The following is a 21,096-nucleotide window of genomic DNA, read 5'->3' as shown; positions in this document are numbered from 1 at the left end:
AGCCATTTTCATCTTTAGCACTGACCCTTTAAATTAACTATAGAGCAAATCAGCAGGAACTGTAATAAGTAAGATTTTAGGAGTACTCATTAGTATGATAATGAAAAGATTGTCGTTCCCTAAATATATGTTACCCACACTGCAATCAGGGTAAACAGAACCTGGCCTCCCTCTCTGTGTAATGCGCACCATATGGGACCTTGTTTCATTAAGGCTAAATCTGGATCCAAAAAAACAAGATTGAGGAGAAACACAGAGTTTTGCAATGCGAGCGCCAAACTCTTCACCCCCCGGGAAATATTCGTTTGTTGTCATGGCTGAGAACAGAGGTGCTCATCGGCGTATGGTTACATAAAGGCCGTCATGTCTGCTACCACAGCTTAATGAGACTGCAGTCAGCTCTGCTTCAGCTAGGCCTTTGGGTGGTTTATACACAATATAACTCATGAGCTGCAGGGCTGTTGGTCTGTGGTACAGGGTATAGAGCTGTTGTAATCATGCCGACAGTGTTTTGTGACTTTACCGCACTCCAGGTATATATGTATTATATAGAGGCTTGTAAGAAATAGTTTTCTCTGGGTTTGTCCCTTACAGCTGCTGACCAAATACTGGCCTAAAGGCGGGTATCCACTAAAAGATCTGAAAACGACTGCACGGTTACGACATTGTAATCGTTCAGTCGTTTGTAAGTCGTGTGATGAGCCTGCACTGAACGGTTCAGTGCAGGGTCATCAATCATCTGGAAACATGCTGAACCTGATGATATCATCAGGTTGACCAGCATGTTGGAAAGATGATTGATGTTTTAGACACTTTTGCAAACGATTGAACAATCAAACGATCGTTCAACTTAATTGTCTAGTGGATACCCCCCTTTAAAAGCAGCACCATCTGCAAGCTCATAGTACTATATACATGCTAATAGCACCATATACTTTGTAATAGTAAAGTCTAGATGTTGCTCCCTCTTATGGAAAACCCTGCCTCACCTGACCAGACACAACCCCCCCAATCTTCAATACTTCAAGGGCTTTCTCTGAAATCCACCTCTGAATTTAGCCTATCCTTCCCCCCTCCTGATGTTAATCCCACTGCATGACCTACCAGCTACAGTTACCAGGGGGTGTAGTCAGGAATGCCAATGATCAGGATGTCGATGGCCAGAATCCCATCCTGCGGATCCCCATTCATTGTTGCTCTGCGGTGCTATGGTCATGTCTCATAACTCCCAGACAGATCAGAACAATGCAGTCCCGATTATGACAGTGGGACAGAACCCTCAAATTGGGACTGTTGTGCTGAAATTAGGACGGTCTGAAGGTATTGGATAATATTGTGATGTTGTTGGGTTATTATCAGGAGTGGGACTAAGCAACAGACGATGGGGGACAGAGCTGAGTCACGTGTGTAGGGAAAAAGAAACCATTGCCGCTTCACCATTGGACCTTTGTCATAGATGGCAGAAATTGGCATAGATGGGAGAGAAACATTGGAGCTCCGCCATCGATGGCGAAACCAGCGACAATCAATGGCAAACCATTGATGGTCAATGGCCATCTTTAATGTCTGCTATATCTGCCCCCTCTCTTTCATTTTAATACAATATCTAGACATACTTGCCTACTTTAATTAAATCCTCTTAGGGAAAAGACAGGAGAGTTGATGCAGCTGACAGCTTCAGGGGGTGGGGCCGGGCGCACCATGTCATTAGACCCTGTCTCTTCAAAATGCTGTGATTCACGGGACCCTGAGGAGGAGGCAGGGCTAAATGACATGATTGTCTTTTAGCTCCGCCCCTCCATACAGACCCACATGTTCTCTGTATAATCTCCCCACCCTGCCCACTTCAACAGGAAATGGGCGGGATGTGTGAGATCCACCTACTCTTCAGGGGGCGTGGGGGACTACCTGCAAAATTGGGAGCCTCCCGCAACTTCCGGGAAAGTAGGCAAGTTAGTGTCTAGAGCAGTGATTCCCAACCTCGGTCCTCAAGGCACACCAACAGTCCAGGTTTTAGTTATATCCATGCTTCAGCACAGATGGTTAAATCAAAATAACTGAGGTACTAATTAAGACACCTGTGGTCAAGTATGGCTATCCATAAAACCTAGACTGTTAGTGTGCCTTGAGGACCGTGGTTGGGGAACCCCTGGTCTAGAGGATATCACACACTGTAATATACTGTTATTACTATGTATTACATAGCACTCTTCATTAAGCCTACCTGTAAGCCGCAGGTAAATTAAGGGAGCAAAGTGAGTGAAATATAGGGCAATAGGAAGAGTTAGTCGTGTTGAGAATGGACAAATAAATTAAAGGGTGAGCTGTATTCTCCTAGAACCTGATCTGAAACACCCCAATAGTGTAGTTTTCACACAAATGACCATTTTAATGGAGTATAAACACAACAATAACAATGGAATTTAGAAATAAATATTTTTATTACTTTTTCTAGCAGTTTCAATACCACAGTAGCCAAAAATATAATATTTTTAATACCAATGTGATTTATTAAAGTCATTATGTGTCATAAAGTGTTTCCAATAAACATCCTTGTGAGTTCTCTGATGAGCCAGAGTCACAGGCTCATTGTGTTGTGGGGGGAGATTGTATAATGACCAAAAAGAAAGTTTATTTAAACTGCACACAATGGGAAGATTGTTTGGCATCGCTATAAACTGGAGCGGCTGATGTTTCCAAGGAAAAGGGCTCAGATTTCTCACAATGAATATGTGTGTATTAGAACGAAATATGTGCTTTTTTATTCTTTTCTTTTTTTTTTTTTTTTTTTTTAGCAAAGACTGTATCAGATTGTGTTAATCATATTTAAAATAGAGATGTGCACAGGCCCCCATGTTTTGGTTTTGGTTTGAATTCATCATCATGTATTGGTTTTGGCAAAACCTCCTTCAAGTGAGTGTTTTGCTTTGGTTTTGGTTTTAGATTTCTTTCAAAATCCAAAATACACGTCATCTCCGGGCATATAAGGATTAATCGAGACCATCTGAGCTGGTCGTAGAGCTTAAGGCTGACCATACCATCACTTAAGCACTATGATCAAGTCAGTGTAAAAACCTCCCATGTCACATGTGCCATGACACTACTTAGTTAATTATGCACTCCCATAAAACGCCGTTTGCATAGTCAGGCACACCTGCGTTCGGATCTCCACTCCCTCGTTCACAAGCACCTTCCCCTGTTACCACCCACAAACGCCTCATCCTGTCACTCAAAGTAACGATCTGGCTGTGTTCAAGGAGAGAGCAATTTCTGATCGTAATAGCTAGTTTGCGCACGCGCATTGCGAATTTTACGCATGCGCAGTTTAGCGAACATCGGTGGCATACGACCGAGCGGCCGCAACGACCGACTCTGAATGAGGTCCTCTGTTCTACTCTGAACCCCAAAGTAATCTGAGCTGGGGACTCTGTTCTACTCTGAACCCCAAAGTGATCTGAGCTGGGGACTCTGGGCCTAATTCAGACCCGCTCGCGAGCGGGTCGATGGTGCCCAAGTGCGCATGCGCACGACGGAGGCGGCTCCGTCGTGCGCATGCGCGAGACCCGAATAACGACGGCCAAGCCGTCGTTATGGGTCTCGCACCAAAGGGGGCGTGCTGTCAATGGTGATTGACAGCACGCCCCCTTTGGTGGGCGTGCCAGGGGCGTGGCTGCCCAGATGGAGACATTCCCATGGGAACGCCTACCATCTGGGGCCCGCCCCACTGACGTCACTAGTGATGTCAGTGGGAGTGCTTTTGGTTCTGATAGAGCCAAAAGCACTCCAGGGCTTGCAGCAGCGAGACCCTACCGCAAGGGTCTCGTCGCAAGCCCGATGGTTGCGATGGTCTTGACCATCGTGACCATCATTTTGGCCGCTTGCTATAGCTCTTAAATTCAGAGGGACGGCCCTGATTCAGAGCGAGCACTCTGTCAGAGCGTCCGGCTCTGAATCAGGGCCAGAGTCCCCAGCTCAGATCGCTTTGGGGTTCAGTGTAGAACAGAGTCCCCAGCTCAGATCACTTTGGGGTTCAGAGTAGAACAGAGGCCCTGATTCAGAGCCGGATGCTCTGACAGAGCGCTTGCTCTGAATCAGGGCCGTCCCTGTTCCTTTTTGGAGCGGCCTCCTGGTCGCTCGCAAAGACTTTTCGCCGATGCGAAAGTTCTTTGAAAAAAAAGCGTGGATAAGTTTTCACCATGTTTTATATGGCAAAAAAAGAGCAGAATTGGGTTTTAGGGGTGCAGGCTTGAAAAAATTAGCCTGCACCCCTGGGAATAGCCCCTAAAAATGAACTGTGTAAAAAAAAAAAAAAAAAAAGTTTTTTTTAAAAAAATAGGGACACCTCAAAAAAATTATTTTAAATAACGAAATTAATTCAGGGGGGGTTCCCAAGTATGCCACAGGTGTTTAAAAGAATGCGGGTGGTAGCGGCAGGTGCATTTTTGAAGAATTTTCAAAATGCACTTTAGGGACTTAAAAATATGCTTACCCCCATTTTCATGTACCCCAAATTTGATAGGAATAGTTTAAAAAAAAAAAAAATGTAAGTGCTATTGTGCTATTCTTCACCACTTCTTCATAGCCGCAAATTTGCACCTGTCGCGGCTATTACAAACCTCGACTTCCTTCAGCAGGCAAAAATGGGGGTACCCATAGTGATCCCCCATGTCTGGACATCTTTAGGGGAGTTCAGGCACATTTCCCAAAAATTCCTTTTTTTTTTTCCGCAGATCCAGGTTTCACCGGGTCCCGTTTTCGCTCCTTTTAAATGAAATACTGGGATAAGCGGGCACGCGCCCTATACTTTATCCCCACTCTAACCTCTGATGTGGAGCGAAAAAGTCCAGCACAGACTATTTGCTCCCATATTGAATATGGCCCTGAGTGTACTAAAGCCTTGGAGAGAGAGAAAGTGGACGATCCGCTCCTAACTCACTTTACAGGCTGTATTTGAAAAATGACAGGAGATGATTGGTTGGTACTTTATCTCTCTCCAAGGCTTAGAACATACAGCCATGGCCAAAAGTTGTGAGAATGACACAAGTATTGGTTTTCATAAAGTTTGCTGCTTCAGTGTTTTTAGACCTTTTTGGCAGATGTTACTATGGTATACTGAAGTAACATTACAAGCATTTCATAAGGGTCAAAGGCTTTTATTGACAATTACATTAGGTTTATGCAAAGAGTCAATATTTGCAGTGTTGACCCTTCTTTTTCAAGACCTCTGCAATTCGCCCTGGCATGCTGTCAATCAACTTCTGGGTCACATACTGACTGATGGCCGCCCATTCTTGCCTAATCAATGCTTGGAGTTTGTCAGAATTTTTCTGGTTTTGTATGTCCACCCGCCTCTTGAGGATTGACCACAAGTTCTCAATGGGATTAAGGTCTGGGGAGTTTCCTGGCCCTGGACACAAAATTTTGATGTTTTGTTCCCCGAGCCACTAAGTTATCACTTTTGCCGTATGGCAAGGTGCTCCATCATGCTGGAAAAGGAATTGTTCCTCACCAAACTGTTCTTGGATGGTTGGGAGTAGTTGCTCTTGTAGGATGTTTTGGTACCATTCTTTATTCATGGCTGTGTTCTTAGGCAAAATTGTGAGCGAGCCCACTCTCTTGGCTGGGAAGCAACGCCACACATGAATGGTCTCAGGATGCTTTACTGTTGACATGACACAGGACTGATGGTAGCGCTCACCTTTCCTTCTCCGGACAAGCGTGTTTCCAGATGCCCCAAACAATCTGAAAGGGGATTCATCAGAGAAAATAACTTTGCCCCAGTCCTCAGCAGTCCAATCCCTGTACTTTTGCAGAATATCAGACTGTCCCTGATGTTTTTCCTGGAGAGAAGTGGCTTCTTTGCTGCCCTTCTTGACACCAGGCCATCCTCCAAAAGTCTTCGTCCTGTGTCATACCAACAGTAAAGCATCCTGAGACCACTCATGTGTGGGACCAAGAAGATGAGAGTCCAACAAAGGGACAGGTGGGAGGATACTAATCATTTACTAGGCACAAATATGCTTATGCTCAGAGCAATATAAGTTTATACATAGGCACCATTTATCAGCTTCCCTTAGATATAGGTGCATGCACAGTTAATCATCAGACTGAGGTGACAACAGCACTGACACTATTACATGTGGCAATGTGCACCAAATTCAAGTTAATGTGTGGAGTAAAAATGGTCCCATGCGCTATCGCTAAGCAAACACCGCCGAGCGCATCGTATTCACGGAACGCACTAGCATCGCCTATCTCCTAGGTTTGGCTCACGCAAATCTCTGTTTCTCAAAAAAAAAAGCCATCATTTAGCTCTTCAATCCATGTGCAGAAATCTACGTTCAGCCGCTCGAATCCGAGACGCACAGCGACACTAAAGAGGGTATTGCGCTACGCAGCTGCCATTTTGAACTACGTCAATGACTTCCTGTGTATTTTGCACAGATATTGTACTACAGCTCCCAGTTTTCCCTGTCTGTAACTGTGCTGCCAGTCACGCCATAGCCCCATCTCCGCTTCTCTGTGTGCGTAGTAAATGGAATTTAATCTCGTGGAGCAAAAATAAACATACTCTTAGATTAATGGACCATAAGATTAATGCTTAGCGGAGTAAGTTCTTTAACTGCTTTTAATGATTTAAAAAAAAAAAAAAGTTTAATGTCTCAATTTCGTTTCAGTGCCGAAGAAACTGCTGTATGAAACTCTGCCAAAGTCAACAAATGTCCACGGTGTACGACAAACGCACTTCCTCCAGCAGCCAGGAGCATACGATCGCAATGTGATTAGAGATGGAGCATTCTTCCCCGATCCTGCCTTCATAACTGAACACATTCTACCAGGTACTGAAAGTGCGAAAGGGCCGTCAGGGCCAGGTGCTCTAGAACATGATGATATTGTTCATTTTCAGTGTTTAAGATACTAGGCCCTTATTCAGAGGTGGACGCAGTGTCAATGGCTTCTCTTCACTAGGCCTCACAGGGCGAAGTGGACGCTATTTTCTGAGCATTGCATCAGCGCACCCCAGTCTCAACCATTTCACTAACAAGTAATTGGGATGCGGGAGAATGGCATGCTTCTCCAGGAGCCTGGAGCTCCCCAAAAATGTGGTTGCCCCTCTAAACGTTCCTGGACATTAGGCAAGCACTCTTGGTGTGCCTGACACCTTTCCTCGGTCCTTACAGTCGGGATGGTGAAACAGCCCCCTAGAATAGGGACTGTCTAGCCTAAATCGGGACAGTTGAGAGGTATGGTAGACAGATGCGGAGATTTATCAAACATTCTAAAGAAGGCAAGTGTAGAAGTTGACTTTAGCAACCAATTATATTCTAGCGGCCAATTTAGTACGTTCTATAAAATAACGGGTTGGGTATGAAATTCCGGCTGTTGGGATGCCGCTGGTTAGAATACCGAAAGTGGCATCCCGACAGCCAGAATCCCAACACCCATAGAAAGCAACGTAAGTATTTTTCTAACCCCTACCCTGACCCACCCTTCCCAGTGCCTAACCTCCCCCTCCCTGCACCCTAATCCTAACACCCCCTCCCTGGTGCCTAACCCTAACCCTCCCCCTAGTACCTAAACCTAACCTCCCCCTCCCCGCACCTTAATCCTAACATTCCCTACCTGGTGCCTAACGCTCCCTACCCGGTGCCTAACCCTAACCTCCCCCTAACACCCTGATACTTACCTTCGGAATGCCGGCGGTCGGGATACTGGTGCTGGGGATCCCGACCTGCCGGGATTTCGGTGCCGGTATTCAGACCGTTGGCATCCCGCCATTGATGCTGAGAGAGGAGGGTACAGTTTACCCAGGCCCGGGCTTGCTAGAGGGACCTGGCGGGGTCTGGCGGCGCCCCCCCCTCCACAGCAGCTCAGCACACAGCTTGTGCTGGGCTGCAGTGTGAGACTGCTCGCGGTCTATGGCTGCTTAGCGCCGGGCTGGGGGGCTTACAGCGCAAAAGTGATATTTTTGCTTATTTTTTTCAAGGGGGCATGGCCACGCCCCCTCCTTTACCCGGGCCTGGCCAGGCTCTCTACGGCCCTGCATCCCGCATGCCAGGATGCCGACTACATCCCAAAATAACTACAATCTTATTGGTTGCTATGGGCAACTTATCCACTTGTCCTCTTTAGTATGTTGGCTAAATCTCCCCCTGTATGAGGCACGGACGGAGCTCCAGCGTGTATCATTCAGCTATGTGCTTACATTCTTGCTTACTTTCATAGATATAATTTTACTCACTTATATATGTGTCTTTATTTGGCAACTTATTATGAATACTGTGGAATTCAAGAAAAACTGAAAGATGATCAACATCGTAAATGCTTAAGAAAATGCCTAATTTCAATCCCAATAGTCTGCAGGTTGACGTGCAGGGCCTGAAGCGGAAATGGTGCTTATCCTTTATTTAATAAGTGTGTTCAAGCGGAGGTGATTAATATGTCTGTCTTCTGCCTAACTGGCTGCTGACATAAAGCAGAGCTTACTGTATGTAATGAGACCAACTGCAATGGTTTCATTACATACAGTATGTGCTGTACACAGCACTCAGATTGTGTGTCATGTCTGCTCCTGTGTTTAGCTGACGCTGCACACAACATTAAACATCAGATTTCTTTCTTCCTAAGCTGACATTATATATGTAAGAGAGCCCGAAATCTGTTCTTAATGTTCAGCAACCTGGGGGCTGGGCATCAACAGTCGAAATGAAAAAGATGCTTTCCAAAAATATTCTCTCAGATTCTATTCCTTTGCATGGTGAATTATTTGATAATAAACCTGTATAATATGTTGCTGCTGTATTCATGAAGTGGAACTTTACAATATGAAGAACACATCCCAATTGTTTTTTATTTTGTTTTGTGGCTAACTTTACCGTGTGTCCTTATTTTATGCATCAGAATAGTGCTGCTCACTCTAAAATAATAGGAATTGTCTCATATAGGGGCCTATTCATCATTGTGGGGCCGCAATGTGCGGCAGTTGATACTTGATTACTGGAGGAATTCAGCATTGCTCCGATGCAGGTACAGCGGTTCCCAAAAGCTGCGATCTCTGTGATTGCTATTACTGCTACCAAAATAGCAGTGATACTTACCACCTACATGACGGCCATGTGCGCATTCGTGACCTGAGGTTACACAGATTGGTAGTGTTGTAGTGGGTACAGGTAAATTATATGTAGATGGTACCTTACAGCTGAGACAGCAGCTCCACCAGATCTTCTTTCTAATTTGGTAATGACTCCATGAGCTCTGTCCACCTCAGGATGTAGCAGAGAGGCTAGTCCCATACACACTGTACCAGGACATAGCATGGCGGCCTTGCTAAGGACTACACAAGCTTTATCCACCTCAGGATGTAGCAGAGAGGCTAGTCCCATACACACTGTAACAGGACATTGCATGGCGGCCTTGGTAAGGACTCCACAAGCTTTATCCAGCTCAGGATGTAGCAGAGAGGCTAGTCCCATACACACTGTAACAGGACATTGCATGGCGGCCTTGCTAAGGACTCCACAAGCTTTATCCACCTCAGGATGTAGCAGAGAGGCTAGTCCCATACACACTGTAACATGACATAGCATGATGGACTTGGTAATGACTCCACAAGCTTTATCCACCTCAGGATGTAGCAGAGAGGCTAGTCCCATACACACTGTAACAGGACATTGCATGGCGGCCTTGCTAAGGACTCCACAAGCTTTATCCACCTCAGGATGTAGCAGAGAGGCTAGTCCCATACACACTGTAACAGGACATTGCATGGCGGCCTTGCTAAGGACTCCACAAGCTTTATCCACCTCAGGATGTAGCAGAGAGGCTAGTCCCATACACACTGTAACAGGACATTGCATGGCGGCCTTGCTAAGGACTCCACAAGCTTTATCCACCTCAGGATGTAGCAGAGAGGCTAGTCCCATACACACTGTAACAGGACATAGCATGATGGACTTGGTAATGACTCCACAAGCTTTATCCAGCTCAGGATGTAGCAGAGAGGCTAGTCCCATACACACTGTAACAGGACATTGCATGGCGGCCTTGGTAAGGACTCCACAAGCTTTATCCAGCTCAGGATGTAGCAGAGAGGCTAGTCCCATACACACTGTAACATGACATAGCATGATGGACTTGGTAATGACTCCAAAAGCTTTATCCACCTCAGGATGTAGCAGAGAGGCTAGTCCCATACACACTGTAACAGGACATTGCATGGAGGCCTTGCTAAGGACTCCACAAGCTTTATCCACCTCAGGATGTAGCAGAGAGGCTAGTCCCATACACACTGTAACAGGACATTGCATGGCGGCCTTGCTAAGGACTCCACAAGCTTTATCCACCTCAGGATGTAGCAGAGAGGCTAGTCCCATACACACTGTACCAGGACATAGCATGGCGGCCTTGGTAAGGACTCCACAAGCTTTATCCACCTCAGGATGTAGCAGAGAGGCTAGTCCCATACACACTGTAACAGGACATTGCATGGCGGCCTTGGTAAGGACTCCACAAGCTTTATCCAGCTCAGGATGTAGCAGAGAGGCTAGTCCCATACACACTGTAACAGGACATTGCATGGCAGCCTTGCTAAGGACTCCACAAGCTTTATCCACCTCAGGATGTAGCAGAGAGGCTAGTCCCATACACACTGTAACAGGACATTGCATGGCGGCCTTGCTAAGGACTCCACAAGCTTTATCCACCTCAGGATGTAGCAGAGAGGCTAGTCCCATACACACTGTAACAGGACATTGCATGGCGGCCTTGCTAAGGACTCCACAAGCTTTATCCACCTCAGGATGTAGCAGAGAGGCTAGTCCCATACACACTGTAACAGGACATAGCATGATGGACTTGGTAATGACTCCACAAGCTTTATCCACCTCAGGATGTAGCAGAGAGGCTAGTCCCATACACACTGTAACAGGACATTGCATGGCGGCCTTGCTAAGGACTCCACAAGCTTTATCCACCTCAGGATGTAGCAGAGAGGCTAGTCCCATACACACTGTAACAGGACATTGCATGGCGGCCTTGCTAAGGACTCCACAAGCTTTATCCACCTCAGGATGTAGCAGAGAGGCTAGTCCCATACACACTGTAACAGGACATAGCATGATGGACTTGGTAATGACTCCACAAGCTTTATCCAGCTCAGGATGTAGCAGAGAGGCTAGTCCCATACACACTGTAAGAGGACATTGCATGGCGGCCTTGGTAAGGACTCCACAAGCTTTATCCAGCTCAGGATGTAGCAGAGAGGCTAGTCCCATACACACTGTACCAGGACATAGCATGGCGGCCTTGGTAAGGACTCCACAAGCTTTATCCACCTCAGGATGTAGCAGAGAGGCTAGTCCCATACACACTGTAACAGGACATTGCATGGCGGCCTTGGTAAGGACTCCACAAGCTTTATCCAGCTCAGGATGTAGCAGAGAGGCTAGTCCCATACACACTGTAACAGGACATTGCATGGCAGCCTTGCTAAGGACTCCACAAGCTTTATCCACCTCAGGATGTAGCAGAGAGGCTAGTCCCATACACACTGTAACAGGACATAGCATGATGGACTTGGTAATGACTCCACAAGCTTTATCCACCTCAGGATGTAGCAGAGAGGCTAGTCCCATACACACTGTAACAGGACATTGCATGGCGGCCTTGCTAAGGACTCCACAAGCTTTATCCACCTCAGGATGTAGCAGAGAGGCTAGTCCCATACACACTGTAACAGGACATTGCATGGCGGCCTTGCTAAGGACTCCACAAGCTTTATCCACCTCAGGATGTAGCAGAGAGGCTAGTCCCATACACACTGTAACAGGACATTGCATGGCGGCCTTGCTAAGGACTCCACAAGCTTTATCCACCTCAGGATGTAGCAGAGAGGCTAGTCCCATACACACTGTAACAGGACATTGCATGGCGGCCTTGCTAAGGACTCCACAAGCTTTATCCACCTCAGGATGTAGCAGAGAGGCTAGTCCCATACACACTGTAACAGGACATAGCATGATGGACTTGGTAATGACTCCACAAGCTTTATCCAGCTCAGGATGTAGCAGAGAGGCTAGTCCCATACACACTGTAACAGGACATTGCATGGCGGCCTTGGTAAGGACTCCACAAGCTTTATCCAGCTCAGGATGTAGCAGAGAGGCTAGTCCCATACACACTGTAACATGACATAGCATGATGGACTTGGTAATGACTCCAAAAGCTTTATCCACCTCAGGATGTAGCAGAGAGGCTAGTCCCATACACACTGTAACAGGACATTGCATGGCGGCCTTGCTAAGGACTCCACAAGCTTTATCCACCTCAGGATGTAGCAGAGAGGCTAGTCCCATACACACTGTAACAGGACATTGCATGGCGGCCTTGCTAAGGACTCCACAAGCTTTATCCACCTCAGGATGTAGCAGAGAGGCTAGTCCCATACACACTGTAACAGGACATTGCATGGCGGCCTTGCTAAGGACTCCACAAGCTTTATCCACCTCAGGATGTAGCAGAGAGGCTAGTCCCATACACACTGTAACAGGACATAGCATGATGGACTTGGTAATGACTCCACAAGCTTTATCCAGCTCAGGATGTAGCAGAGAGGCTAGTCCCATACACACTGTAACAGGACATTGCATGGCGGCCTTGGTAAGGACTCCACAAGCTTTATCCAGCTCAGGATGTAGCAGAGAGGCTAGTCCCATACACACTGTAACATGACATAGCATGATGGACTTGGTAATGACTCCAAAAGCTTTATCCACCTCAGGATGTAGCAGAGAGGCTAGTCCCATACACACTGTAACAGGACATTGCATGGCGGCCTTGGTAAGGACTCCACAAGCTTTATCTATCTAGTCCCATACACACAGTAAAATGACATAACATAATGGCCTTGCTATATAGAATAATCATGTAATTTCAACACAGTAGTAAGCAATACAGTAGTGAAAGTCACAGGCAATAGCTTTTTCTTTGCTGCTGCTGCTGCAGCCCCTCTTTGGTTATAATTAGGAGCAGGCTCCGGGATTCAAAGCAGTTTTTGGAGTTTGCTGAATACTTGGCGGCAATATCGGGCCCCTAATAATGGATGGGCCTGTGACTTAAACCATGTGGATACTAACGTATCCACATGTGCAATTGGCCCATTACTCATGATGAATAGGACCCTGGAAGCCATTTTTCTGTGTAGGTTTGTCCCATACACAAAGTCACTGACTTGGATCAATAAGCAGACTGTGCTTTTGCAGCAGACCTCTTTTTTTTGTTTTTACTGACTCTGGGGCCTATTCATCAACACTAAAATAATGTTTTTAAGGACATTTTCCTTAATTAACGTTATTTTAGTATACATGAACTGACATCTCCTTGCTAAGTCCCCCTGTGTTAATTTCCACACTCCCCATACATTAGTACATTAGTATGGGGATATGGAAATTATGCTATTCATCAAATTCCGAAAATTATATACTTTCGGAATTTGATGGAGTCACTATTCGCCACTGTGAGGTGGCGAATAGCATGTGACACTTACCTGCTTCCAGCTGGTGAGGTCCCCCGGCATCTTCCTCCGGCATTCTGGTCCGTCCTCTGGCTCTGGTGGCTGTGCTGTCATTTGTTCTCCCAGCAGAACACAATAAAGTTTAGAAGAAAAAATTTTTTTTTTTTAAAAACTGTACTGTGGGCTGCTGTGAGAACACATGACAGCACAGCCACCGGAGGCGCTGCAGCGGGCAGATAAGTGCTTGGACGGGGGGGAGGTGAGCGGGGGGGAGGGGATTGGGAGGACACAAACTTACCGCCGCATGCGCTGGCTTTATGAATGTAACAGCGCATGCGCAGAACGGATTCCAGCTGCGGTAAGTTAGTGTAGATAGAGATAACTATCTATTTCCCGAAAAGCTGTCATCGCAAAAATGACAGCTTTTCGAAATAGATAGTTATGGGGAGGAGGAATGATGACTTCCCCTGGTAATTAGGTAGAACTCCATGCGAGCTCTAAACCTACCTCCAAAGAGTTTTAAGGTATGATGAATAGTCCCCTCTATCTGGTTACATATAAGGTTGTAAAAATAAAAAAATACTGTAAACCGTGTAGCATCTACAGCAGGGATGGGGAACCTCCGGCCCGGGGGCCGTATAAGGCCCCTGGAATCATTTGGTCTGGCCCTTGAAGCTTTTTACTGATAGCCTCATCTGGCCTAGAATGGTACCCTGCAGCCAGAATCTATGCAGCAGTGCCGCCTGGGGCATCCTTAGGACGCTTCAGACGGTCACACCGCTGCCCTTACAGCTCCCCGGAACATCCTCAGGATACTCCGAGCATTGCTGACATCACGCGGAGGGGCGTGGCCTGCACCGGGCCCACGAATAATTATATATATAAATAAAAAATGGCCCTCAGCAGAAAAAAGCTTCCCCACCCCTGATCTACAGAATATTAATGATTCATTTTACCATGTAGGAACATGCAGAGGAAATCACATTGCAGTGAGCAGCTAATAGTTTTATCATTTACATTTTAGCCCCTTAGGGCCCGATGTACAGCTGAATGTGCACTTGTTTTCTTAGTATCTCGTGTGTTTGCGCACTGATGACGACAATGACTAGCGGTGAAACCAGCGCACACATGGAAGGGAGGAGGGCGCACTACACGATACGTGCCACTCTGCATACGGCAAATATGCAATTTTTTTTTATTTGCACGCAATTGGGGAGCAACACGCGCCCGGTTTACTTTCCACTCTGTATCAGAGTCCTTACACGTTACAAATTACCTACCACATAAAAACATACTTTTGAAAAGCGACATCTGCGGCGTCGGGGTGCCGCATTAGCATCTCCAACCCCTCGTGATCAAAGCTGCGGTTCACAGCATTGGGGGGTTGGGGCCACGATGACGCAATTTAGTTGTCCCGCCGTCAAAACCCCCAGGCCGCCCACTTCACTTGGGAATTGGGCCCCGTACGGGAGACTGACCCACTCTATCAGAGTCCAGGAGAGCCCCTCATATTCAGGAGACTTGGGAGCATGCATTAAAAGAGTGCTGGGATTGGGGCATTATACTGAGGGGTGCACATTTTGGCCTACCTCAGTAACTAAGGGGTCTAGTTACTAAGCAGTGTCAGGAGACAGAGTAAAAAGTGATAAGAAAGTGATAAGGTGCCAGCCAATCAGCTCCCAACTGTAATTTTTCAAACACAGTCTGTGAGATGACAGTTGGGAGCAGATTGGCTGGCACCTTATCACTTTCTTATCACTTTTCACTCTGTCTTCTAACACTGCTTAGTAAATAGACCTGTCAGCATCTGTAAATGCAGCCCTCAGCACAGTACCATCCACTTTCACACAGGTTATCATGGCCGCTTCCCGTTAGTATGGGTACAGTAAGTCCAGATAATAGCCATTTATCACTTTCACGTGTAGGAATAGATGCCTCATTCATAAACGTTTAATGTAAGTATTATAATTCAGGTTGTATATAGATGTATATACACCCCTTACCTCAGGATAATTTGAATTGGTGACATTAGAGATTAAAATGACATGCGGTACATTGTAAGGTCATTGGTTATAGGGTCAGACAGAAAGTTCCTGCTGAGGATAAATCTGATGTATATTGCCCGTGGATCTCTATGTGATGGTTGCATTGTCTTGTCACCTTGTGTATCACACAGAGCAGAAGAAAGGACCCGCAGCGGCCTTCTACCCAGTGGATGATAACCTCTCTATGGGCGAGATAGAACATCCTATCTCCAACCGAACCATGGCACCCGTGGGGCAGAGCAGCACAGAGATGGCACTGATCAGCAATGTCTTGGCGGCATACTCTTTTATCACAGGTATGTACCACACAGAGATAGATGCCCGTAAAGAGGAGATGGACAACCTGCAAGGGTTTGGTCAGCTAGCTTAGTCGTTGAGATTGGTCGATTGCCCATTCCGCCCCACTCCTTCCCTCAGTGATGTCCCTGGTTCCTAGTGAATTTATAGACTTATATTGGTTCTGTTCACAAAAAAATGGCCGCTACCACTGTGTATAGGAGATGGCTCGGGATAATGTTTTAGGATTTTTAAATTAAGCATACAAGGACTATGCTGAAACAGATGTTTGGAGCCTCAAAAAAAATGTGCCATTGATGGCATTTAAGTCTGCACCTCAGGTATCCGAAGGACTTGTGGACACCAGAAAGCCAACAGGATCTAAATGTCGACAGTCAGAATGTTGACATGGTGGCTAATTCAGCATTGTAAGGAATATGAATGTGCGCAGTGATCACACGCAGCCCCTGCTATGCCTGGTTGACAGACAGAAGCATTTAAGGGGAGTTGTGGGGGCGGGGACGCCCGCTGTTCCCGGAAAAGTAGGGCCGTGCCAGCCCCATTTTCTGGGAGTGGCCCGCCGGTCTGTGTAATCTGAGGCTTACTCAGCTGGCCGCCGACCCAGCGCCGTCTACCATCGCAACCGATGATGGTGATCCCAGCCTGCAACCTCAGTTGCAGTGCTGGGATTGCAAATGCAGCAGGGGGTGTCATACACCTCCTTGTTGCATTGCATATTAGCAAGGACTAATCTAGGTTACTTTATATAGGGTTAGGTAAAAAAATAAACATATATCAACTTTTGGGTGTCAACAGATTAAATGTTGACATGCTGAACAGGTCAACATTTTAACTATGGCAACTTAAATGCATGTCTACATATTAATTGTCGACCTAATGACCATGTGGTTCTGCTGACTGTTGACATGTAGAACCTGTTGACATTGTGGCATCGACATTCTGAATGTCGACCATTCATGCCACACCCCGTATTTCATGCTGACTGACATTGTACCTGGTGCCCTTTATGCACACACGGAAATTGGGGCTGTTAGGGTTATGTCTCTCTGGGGTCTATTTACTAAGCAGTGTTGGGTGAAGTGAAAAGTGATAAGGTGCCAGCCAATCAGCTCCTAACTGTCATTTTTCAAACACAGCCTGTGAGATGACAGTTGGGAGCTGATTGGCTGGTACCTTATCACTTTTTACTCTTCACTTTTCACTTCCCCTAACACTGCTTAGTAAATAGACCCCTGTCTCTCTCACTGAGCCCTGGAGATTTGGCTTCCTCTCTCTGACTATCCTTAATACACAAAGCAGAATCCAGAACAACGGCTAATGCGCTTTGCCCATTCTCCACGCTGCGATGACGAGCTGTAATCTCGCGTGTGTAATTATAAGAATCCTCATCTTTTTTCCGTAGATGAAAGGACGGCTTTTCTCACTCGGATGTCTGTAATAGCTTTGTTTGCCGATGAATAATGTCTTCTGGCTTGAGCTCGGTTCCAAAGACCTTTTTATCTCCCAAATATAACTGGAAGTAAAACAAACGTATTTGGAAATACTTAGCCCTGCAGACTGCTGTACAGTGGATAGGGTATTATTCACGTCAGAAGCAGAGTATTCGCTGTGAGGCTGGCGGGGACATTCTTAGTGCATTTCAATGCAAGGATTTGTAAATAAAAGATAAAAACACAGGACATTGTATTATAGTGGTTAGTATTCATTTTCCTTATCAGTGTGATTTCATTTACTAAGCAGCCTGCCTTGTTTAATTGCTTGCAGACTTGTACATTATTCATACAGACTATGCTTTCCTTCCATTATTTTCTAGATGACACTTTATTATTATTAAAATAAATAAATCACACCTTGTACATACTCTCCGACATGTCTGCAGGGGGATCCGGGAGGGGGCTGGTAGGTCCGTCCAGCAGGGAGGGTGGGGGCGGTTTAAGTATACGGAGCAGGCGTGTGCCGACGCGATCGCCTCATAGTGGCCCCGCTCACCCGCTTTATAATGCCAATATTACTGGCATTATAAGGCAGGGGGGAGCTACGATGACGCGATTCAGCGCCATTCGCGTCTTCGCACCCCCGGACAGCCCACTTTTGCAGCTGGCGCGGGTTTCTGCGGGGTGTGTTAGCCATTCCGGGGGACTTGCCTAGTCTTGCGGGGTGCCGGGAGCGTCACCCGATTTTCGGTAGGCTCCCGGCAGTCCTGGGAGAGTAGGCAAGTATGATCTGTGGGGTCTTGATTTGATTGTATTAATATTGGGTTGGAGAAGGAATCTTTTTGGGACTATAGGGGAGATGTATCAAACCTGTGAGATCGATAAAGCAGAGACGAAGCAACCAATAAGCTTCTGTCATTTATCTGGCACCGTCTATAAAATGACAGAAGCCTCAATAACCGGCAAAGTGCCATATGTATATATATATATATATATATATATATATATATATATATATATATATAGCAGTGCACAGAGCACTGTCCTGTCCAACACACTATGGGATACTGGCCAGGGCGCTTTTCGTCAATAGGCCCCAACATCACACCCTTCCCCTGTCCTGCCCATTCCACTAGGATTGGGAGCCCCCCAGATGCTCTGGAAGAGTAAGTACGTATTCTACATGAGTTTGGAGTTGATGATCATGATAGACAGTTAGACACACATTCACTTTGGAAGCATCCAGGTGAAGGCTTACACATATGTGAAGATGCACGTATCGTAAAATACAGATTGAAAAAAGTAAGGAGGCAAACTCATCACACACAAACAGGCCTTCCTAACGTTCAAATGTATATATCGAGCCCATAATGTTTTAATGTCACTGACCAGTCAAAATAGCAACTCTACACAAAGAACTGTTTCCATATCATCGTGATCACAATGATTGTTGGAAATAAATAGCATTAATAATGAAATAATTGCTGGGTGTACTTTTGGCGTTGCTAATCGGAGAGCGCCCGCACCTGCTGCTCTATTACTGCTGGGCATTAGGAGTCGTGCACAGCTGTCCCCTGCCTATAAATACTGGAGCATTCCCCCGCGAGTGGCCATACCCCCATTTACTCGCTGGAGTTGTTGAAGGGATTTATTTATATGTCTCAGTGTTACAAGTTACAAGCAGACTGTAACATGGTCAAACACCAGCAGCTATCATGTAGCAGTCTGGACATGAAAGGATAATGTGAGCACAGATATGTGAGCAACTCGCGTTGTGTAACTAATATCACCTGAAGATCTCAGGGATTTGTGGCTTCTATCTTAGGTATGCTTGGTTGCAATAAGCAATAAAAAGGACTTTTCATCTGCAACATAAGAATTGCAGCTTCTTATAGCTAATTCTTTTGGCCCAATGTTGGTTCACAGGAAACCTAAAGTTCCTAGTCTTTGATGCCAAATCTGTCCCATTTCCACCATTGATATCTCCCATCAGCATATTATACAGCTCCAGTGACCAGAATATTAGGGGGCCCCTGTGACCAGCATACAATAACCAGCACTAAACACCTAGGTAACATTGCAGAGCTGCTGCTCTCAGCTGGATAGATACTGGGCGAAAGTCTGTGGCTATCTTAAGCTGCATACACACGTAAAGATTTTCTGTCCAACCATCCAACTAGTTGATTGGTTGGAATGACAATCTGGTAACGTATGGGAGTAACATCAGCAATCGTGCAATCTGCAATCGATTGTGCATAAACATCTTTCCCGTTTTCAATCGATTGCAGAATTGCCACAATCGATTGAAAAAGGGAAAGATTTTTATACACAATCGATTGCAAATTGCACGATTGCTGCAATCAATTGCTGGGACCTTAACTGATGATCAGCAATTTGCTCCTAAATGCCAGAAAACAGACAAGTTTGTTAAATGTTTGATCTAAACAATTTGTTCAAACAACAGTTTTTGTCCATTTTCCGGCGTTTGGGAGCAAATTGCTGATTGTCATTTGCTTTCATTCCTTACCAGATTTTCATTCCAATCAATCAACTAGTTGGCTGGTTGGACAGAAAATATTTACGTGTGTATAATGCTTTAGGGTATTACCGCATGCCAGACCTTATGAATCATTTTATACAAGCTAATGAAACAGGTACTGATGTTTTCATATTTATTGCTAACAAATAATAATACATTGATCATATTCTAATGAATATTTGATATATATCAAGGATAACTAATATTATTATCGGTCTTCAACCTTTTCTCCAACATTTGAGAAGGTTTTATTGCAACTAGGCCTTTAGCAACTATATTAAAATAGAGCAATATTTTATCAAGTTGGAAGAAAACTTGGTGTGAGGCTTTTTGTAGAACAGTTGGGTGTATGTGTATATACACCTATGAGACGAGCAGGCTTACCCCATGGTATACATTTACTAAGCGGCAGATTGCATATGTAACAGCTTCTCTACGTGTCTAACCAGAATATTTAAAGCAGCAATAATACTATCCCCTACTTTTGCTTGGAAATACCATAGAATGAGCGTTTCGCACATTTGCATTTAACGGAATCTGTAGTCATGAATAGGCTGCGATAATGACTGTCAGTGCATTCTGCTGGTGGGTGCGTGCCGGGATACGACTGGTAACACTCAGGCCAAACGCATGCGTGTAACACTTTGTAGCCAGATGCAGGGGGCGACCAATATGTAGCGGAACCATTGTTCCTGCTCTCTAGCGAATTGTTGAAGCGTATACTTAAGAAAGAAAACCAGATTGTTTGTGGATGCACTTAAAAAGGACTTGGAATCAATAATACTGAACTTTTATTAATAGAGGGCCTGATTCAGTGGCGGACGCAAATCAACCGCAACTACAATTGCCTATGGATCGCAGTTGGTAAAATATGCTAATGCCTGCTACAGCACAGACCAACCTAAAGATGCCCGCTGCTGCCTTCTCCTGTCCGTCCAATGTCGCTCTTTTGCGCCACCATCGGTGCCATTGACATATATCAGGCAGTCACGCAGCATTTACACCAGGTCTGACAAGTTGCAAACACTGCAAGTCTCCTCGCACGCAGAGTGCTCTCACGCTGCGTATGCAATCGCAGCGGCTGATTTATGCAACGGCCTTCAAACAGACAGGCCTGCCTGCGTTTCTCACCACTCCCCCGTCACCACCCCCAAACGCTGACATCCTGTCACTCACTCTGCGATGGATATCTCTGTGCATCTGTAGTTGCAGTGCGATCGCAGCGCACGTGCAGTACGGCTTATACGCGATGGCAAACATTCGCTCAGTCTG

General features: G+C 45.8%; 1 protein-coding gene across 7 annotated transcripts in view; it reads left to right on the top strand.

Annotated features, from left to right (window-relative positions):
* EVA1A (eva-1 homolog A, regulator of programmed cell death) overlaps positions 1-21,096 on the top strand; it is a 477,272-nt gene that overhangs the window by 432,416 nt on the left and 23,760 nt on the right. For all 7 annotated transcript variants that reach the window (XM_088467277.1, XM_088467276.1, XM_088467280.1 and 4 more), the window contains 2 exons: positions 6,678-6,839; positions 15,687-15,851. In XM_088467277.1, coding sequence (XP_088323403.1) covers positions 6,678-6,839; positions 15,687-15,851 — 327 coding nt within the window. The remainder of the gene's footprint in view (positions 1-6,677; positions 6,840-15,686; positions 15,852-21,096) is intronic.

This window comes from Taudactylus pleione, unplaced genomic scaffold, assembly GCF_031769625.1.
Source record: "Taudactylus pleione unplaced genomic scaffold, aTauple2 ptg000070l, whole genome shotgun sequence".
In the NCBI taxonomy this organism is placed as follows: domain Eukaryota; kingdom Metazoa; phylum Chordata; class Amphibia; order Anura; family Myobatrachidae; genus Taudactylus; species Taudactylus pleione.
Note: the sequence above shows the minus strand (reverse complement) of the source record. Positions and strands in the feature narration are given on the sequence as shown.